The sequence below is a fragment of the Notothenia coriiceps genome, unplaced genomic scaffold, assembly GCF_000735185.1.
Source record: "Notothenia coriiceps isolate Sejong01 unplaced genomic scaffold, NC01 NC01_scaffold00005042, whole genome shotgun sequence".
In the NCBI taxonomy this organism is placed as follows: domain Eukaryota; kingdom Metazoa; phylum Chordata; class Actinopteri; order Perciformes; family Nototheniidae; genus Notothenia; species Notothenia coriiceps.
This window is the reverse complement of record NW_011337743.1, coordinates 1-2,432: the sequence shown is the minus strand read 5'-3', so window position 1 is coordinate 2,432 and position 2,432 is coordinate 1. Positions and strand designations below refer to the sequence as shown.

At 48.1% G+C, this 2,432-nt stretch overlaps 1 protein-coding gene across 1 annotated transcript; it reads left to right on the top strand.

The window, feature by feature from the left end:
• Positions 1-249: 249 nt before the first annotated feature.
• On the top strand, positions 250-2,191 carry khnyn (KH and NYN domain containing; the record flags this gene model as incomplete). Its single annotated transcript, XM_010768057.1, has 2 exons — positions 250-1,961; positions 2,038-2,191. Coding segments are annotated over 2 exons (1,866 nt in total), but the record flags the coding sequence as incomplete, so codon positions are not given.
• Positions 2,192-2,432: the final 241 nt, after the last annotated feature.

The window sequence follows — 2,432 nt, the reverse complement described above, 5'->3', positions numbered from 1 at the left end:
TACCTACGTACCCTGCCTGCCTGCCTACCTACCTACCTACCTACCTACCTACCTACCTACCTACCTACCTACCTACCTACCTACCTACCTACCTACCTACCTACCTACCTACCTACCTACCTACTTACCTACCTACCTACCTACCTACCTACCTACCTACCTACCTACCTACCTACCTACCTACCTACCTACCTACCTACCTACCTACCTACCTCAAAACTCATTCTGTTTTTCTTTAATCTAAACCAGGTTGGCTCTACCGGATTCCTGCTTATCTCCGGTCTTGCAGAGCCGGTTGTTCGAGCCTACTCCCTCATTACAGATATGGTGGAGCGGTACGAAGGCACACATTCCAGACGCTCAGAGACTACAGACAGAGGCATGGGCGAGACTCTGGATTCACGGCGGGCTTTCAAAAGCCTGGTGGAGAATTGGGAGGACAAACACATCCTGGATCTTCTGGTTCTCCCGGCGTTAGTGAAGGAGATCCTGCTGGAGTTGGTAATAGGATCGGGGCTTGGATCAAACCCTAGTCCAGATCTTACAGATGGAAACGCTGGGGCTAGATCTCTCGAGGATTCGGGGGTTAGATGGGACAAACCTTCGTCCGTTACGTACACACTCCCAGAGTCTCCTGATCGTTGGGTTGAAGGGATGACTTCAGCTTCTGGTAAAGACTATGCCGCTTCCTCATTCCAGTTGTTGTCTTCAGGGTCCCGAGGATTGGCAGAGGGTGCTGACGAAAGACTTCTGCTTTCTCTACAAGAGGTTGTCAGACAAAGCGAAGCAGCATCAATAAGTACAGAGGTGATAGACGTACGAGGGGAAGATGAAGAACAAGAAGTGCTGTTGTCAGTGGGAAACAAAGAGTTCTTGCTTCTTTTAAAGTTCTTCACAGCTATGGGGTACACAGAGGAGATAGTTAAGAGAGTCCTTGCCCGAACGGGACTTAAAGAGGCGTCGCAGATACTAGACGTTGTTCAACAGGAGCAGAATCGCAGTGACCGTGAGGAGGGGAAGAAAACTCAAGACGGCGATGAGTCGAACCGAAGCGAGAGGAACCGACCTTGCGAGACAGAGCACAGAGAAGAAGAAGAAGAAGAAATGGAAGTATCGGGAGGAGATGTGTTGATGAGTAGTTCCGAGTTCATGGAAGCTGGAGCAACGGGAAGAGATCAACCCAAGGAGATAGGGCACAAGGAAGACTTTGTTCTAGGGGTGGTGAAGAAAGCGGCAGCCAGCTGTGGGTACATGGAGCAGAAAGTGACCAAACTCTACAACATGTTGCCGGATGGATCCACTCACCAGCTGATCCTGGAGCTGCAGAGAGAGGAGAGCAAAGAGTTGGTTGCCTTTGGTAAAGTACCAAGAGAGATGGACGATGTGGTGATAGAGAAAGAAGAACCAAAAGTGCCACCATCTGAGGACAAAGCAAAGGAAATGGAGCTTTTTATGCCTGCAGGTAAAAGAAAATCTGATGATAAAGGATGGGGAGAAGTGCCGAAATCACCTGAAGCCGAGTTCATATTCTATAAACACATAAACTCGCCGTATCAAGTCTGCATTCCTGAAGTCAAAGGGCCACCCATGCCCACATATCCTCCATCTTTTGATCGTCCACCCACCTTTAACCAATCCAACATACAACATGGTCGAAACAACTTATGGCAGAATCCATCAACGTCGAGACAAAAGCATCCAGCCCAAGAACCTGTCCTCAACTCAAAGCCCAATTCCTTCAAACCCTTAAAACCTCAAAAACCCATCTTCACAATCTATGATTTGCCTCCCGCCAAAGCGAGGGAAAAGCAAGGCTTCATGGCCGCTTCCTCCGTCGTGGTGACGGGGGAGCAGCGTTTCCTGGAAGGCCTTCAGATGCCCTTCGATCTGAAGCTAAAAGACCAACCTGGTGACCCAAACGTGAGGACGATCGTCATCGACGGGAGCAATGTGGCGATGAGGTAGGAAATAATTGATCTGAACCATTTAACTTCCTAGAAGTCTAGCTCTGTTTAACTCTACATATTGTGTTTCCAGTCACGGGTTGGGTCACTTCTTCTCCTGTCGAGGGATCGCTCTGGCCGTCCAGCACTTTTGGGATCGAGGCCATCGTCACATCAGCGCCTTGCTGCCTCAGTGGAGACAGAAGAGCGACTCTAAAATCAAAGGTATCACTTCCTGTTCCTCAGCGGTTCCTAACCTTTTTCATCTCAAGGCCCACTTAAGAATCTAAAAATTGTTCGCAGCCCACATTCAACCATAAACAATATGGAGGCTAAATAAAGTTCTGATTGGTCAATTCAGAACATGTGACACGTTGTTAATCCAGTAGTACAGACAGACCGCTGTCAAAGACTGTAATGACTGTTGCTAAGGAGGATCGAGAAAGAGAAAGGAAAGGAGGTTCAAATAAAAATAAATCTTTAATAATG